The sequence below is a fragment of the Etheostoma cragini genome, chromosome 8 (assembly GCF_013103735.1).
Source record: "Etheostoma cragini isolate CJK2018 chromosome 8, CSU_Ecrag_1.0, whole genome shotgun sequence".
NCBI lineage: Eukaryota > Metazoa > Chordata > Actinopteri > Perciformes > Percidae > Etheostoma > Etheostoma cragini.
Window position 1 is genome coordinate 25,515,959 of NC_048414.1, and position 1,039 is coordinate 25,516,997.

The window sequence follows — 1,039 nt, forward strand, 5'->3', positions numbered from 1 at the left end:
GAAAGAAAAGAGTATGAATGAGCTAAGTTTCTAATACGAATTAATCATTGTTTTCAATATTTATTAATTTGGCTGCATCTTCATTAATCTGGACAGGATTCTCTTTCAATCATAAGTTCTAAAAAGATGAATAGTTCATCTAAAAGCTTTTAGTTACTGATCATGACATATTGCTAGATAATTTAATGACTTTTCAGAGTGTAATAAAACTTGTTTCTCTGAATGTATTGTGAATGTGAACTCAAATCATATTATGTTGAAAAAAACGTATTCGGGCCAACAACCTTTCGCAAACTCCTGATCTTATGATAATAATCATAAGATTGATTATGATTAATACTCGCTCTTAATACATATCATAAAATATAAGGTGGCAATAAGTCAGTTTTTGTCTTCTTGGATACTCTGTATTATCTTATTATTGCCTTGTTATTAAATGATGAAAAAATAATACATCCTTATTTTTAGGGATGACAAAAACAACTCTTGTAGATAATCATGGTTCCGGGAATCAGTCCTACTTTGGTAATCCGTTGACATTCATGGGTCAAGTCTTCCACTTAAACAAGACTTTAGTTTATGAGATGAGATTTCTAAAATTATCCTCAAAATCCCCATCAACAGCATCTGTACTTTGGGAATAATGCATAAAAGTCCCATGGCATGAAAATTTCTATTTATGATTTTTTTTTAAACATTAATACTTGTTCCCCCAGCCTGCCGATGGTCCCCCAGTGGCTAGAAATGGGGATAGGTGTAAACCAAGCCCTGGGCATCTTGCTCTTGTTGAGAAAATAAAACCTCAGATGCACACATTCTGGAAAGGGTTAGTTAGCCTTGCCCCTTATGACATCATAAGGGGCAAAGTTACCTGCTCTTTCTCTGCTTTGACCGCCCAGAGAATTTTGCCCTTCCCTGAGAGAGAGACATCATGGCTTTCAAATGAGCAAAGTGGCAGTTGGTAAAGGCCAACCCCCTTGTTTCACAAAACTCTGGAATTCTCATTTGATAGATACAAGTGTACCTAAGTGAGAATATA

The 1,039-nt window shown here is 34.9% G+C and overlaps 1 protein-coding gene across 12 annotated transcripts in view; it reads right to left on the minus strand.

The window, feature by feature from the left end:
* The window catches only part of mical3a (microtubule associated monooxygenase, calponin and LIM domain containing 3a), a 101,536-nt gene that overhangs the window by 2,893 nt on the left and 97,604 nt on the right, over positions 1 to 1,039 (minus strand). The window contains exon 46 of one of the 12 annotated variants that reach the window (XM_034878275.1): positions 285 to 294. The exons of the other annotated variants lie outside the window; for them this stretch is intronic. Coding sequence (XP_034734166.1) covers positions 285 to 294 — 10 coding nt within the window. The remainder of the gene's footprint in view (positions 1 to 284; positions 295 to 1,039) is intronic. 12 annotated transcript variants of the gene reach the window in all.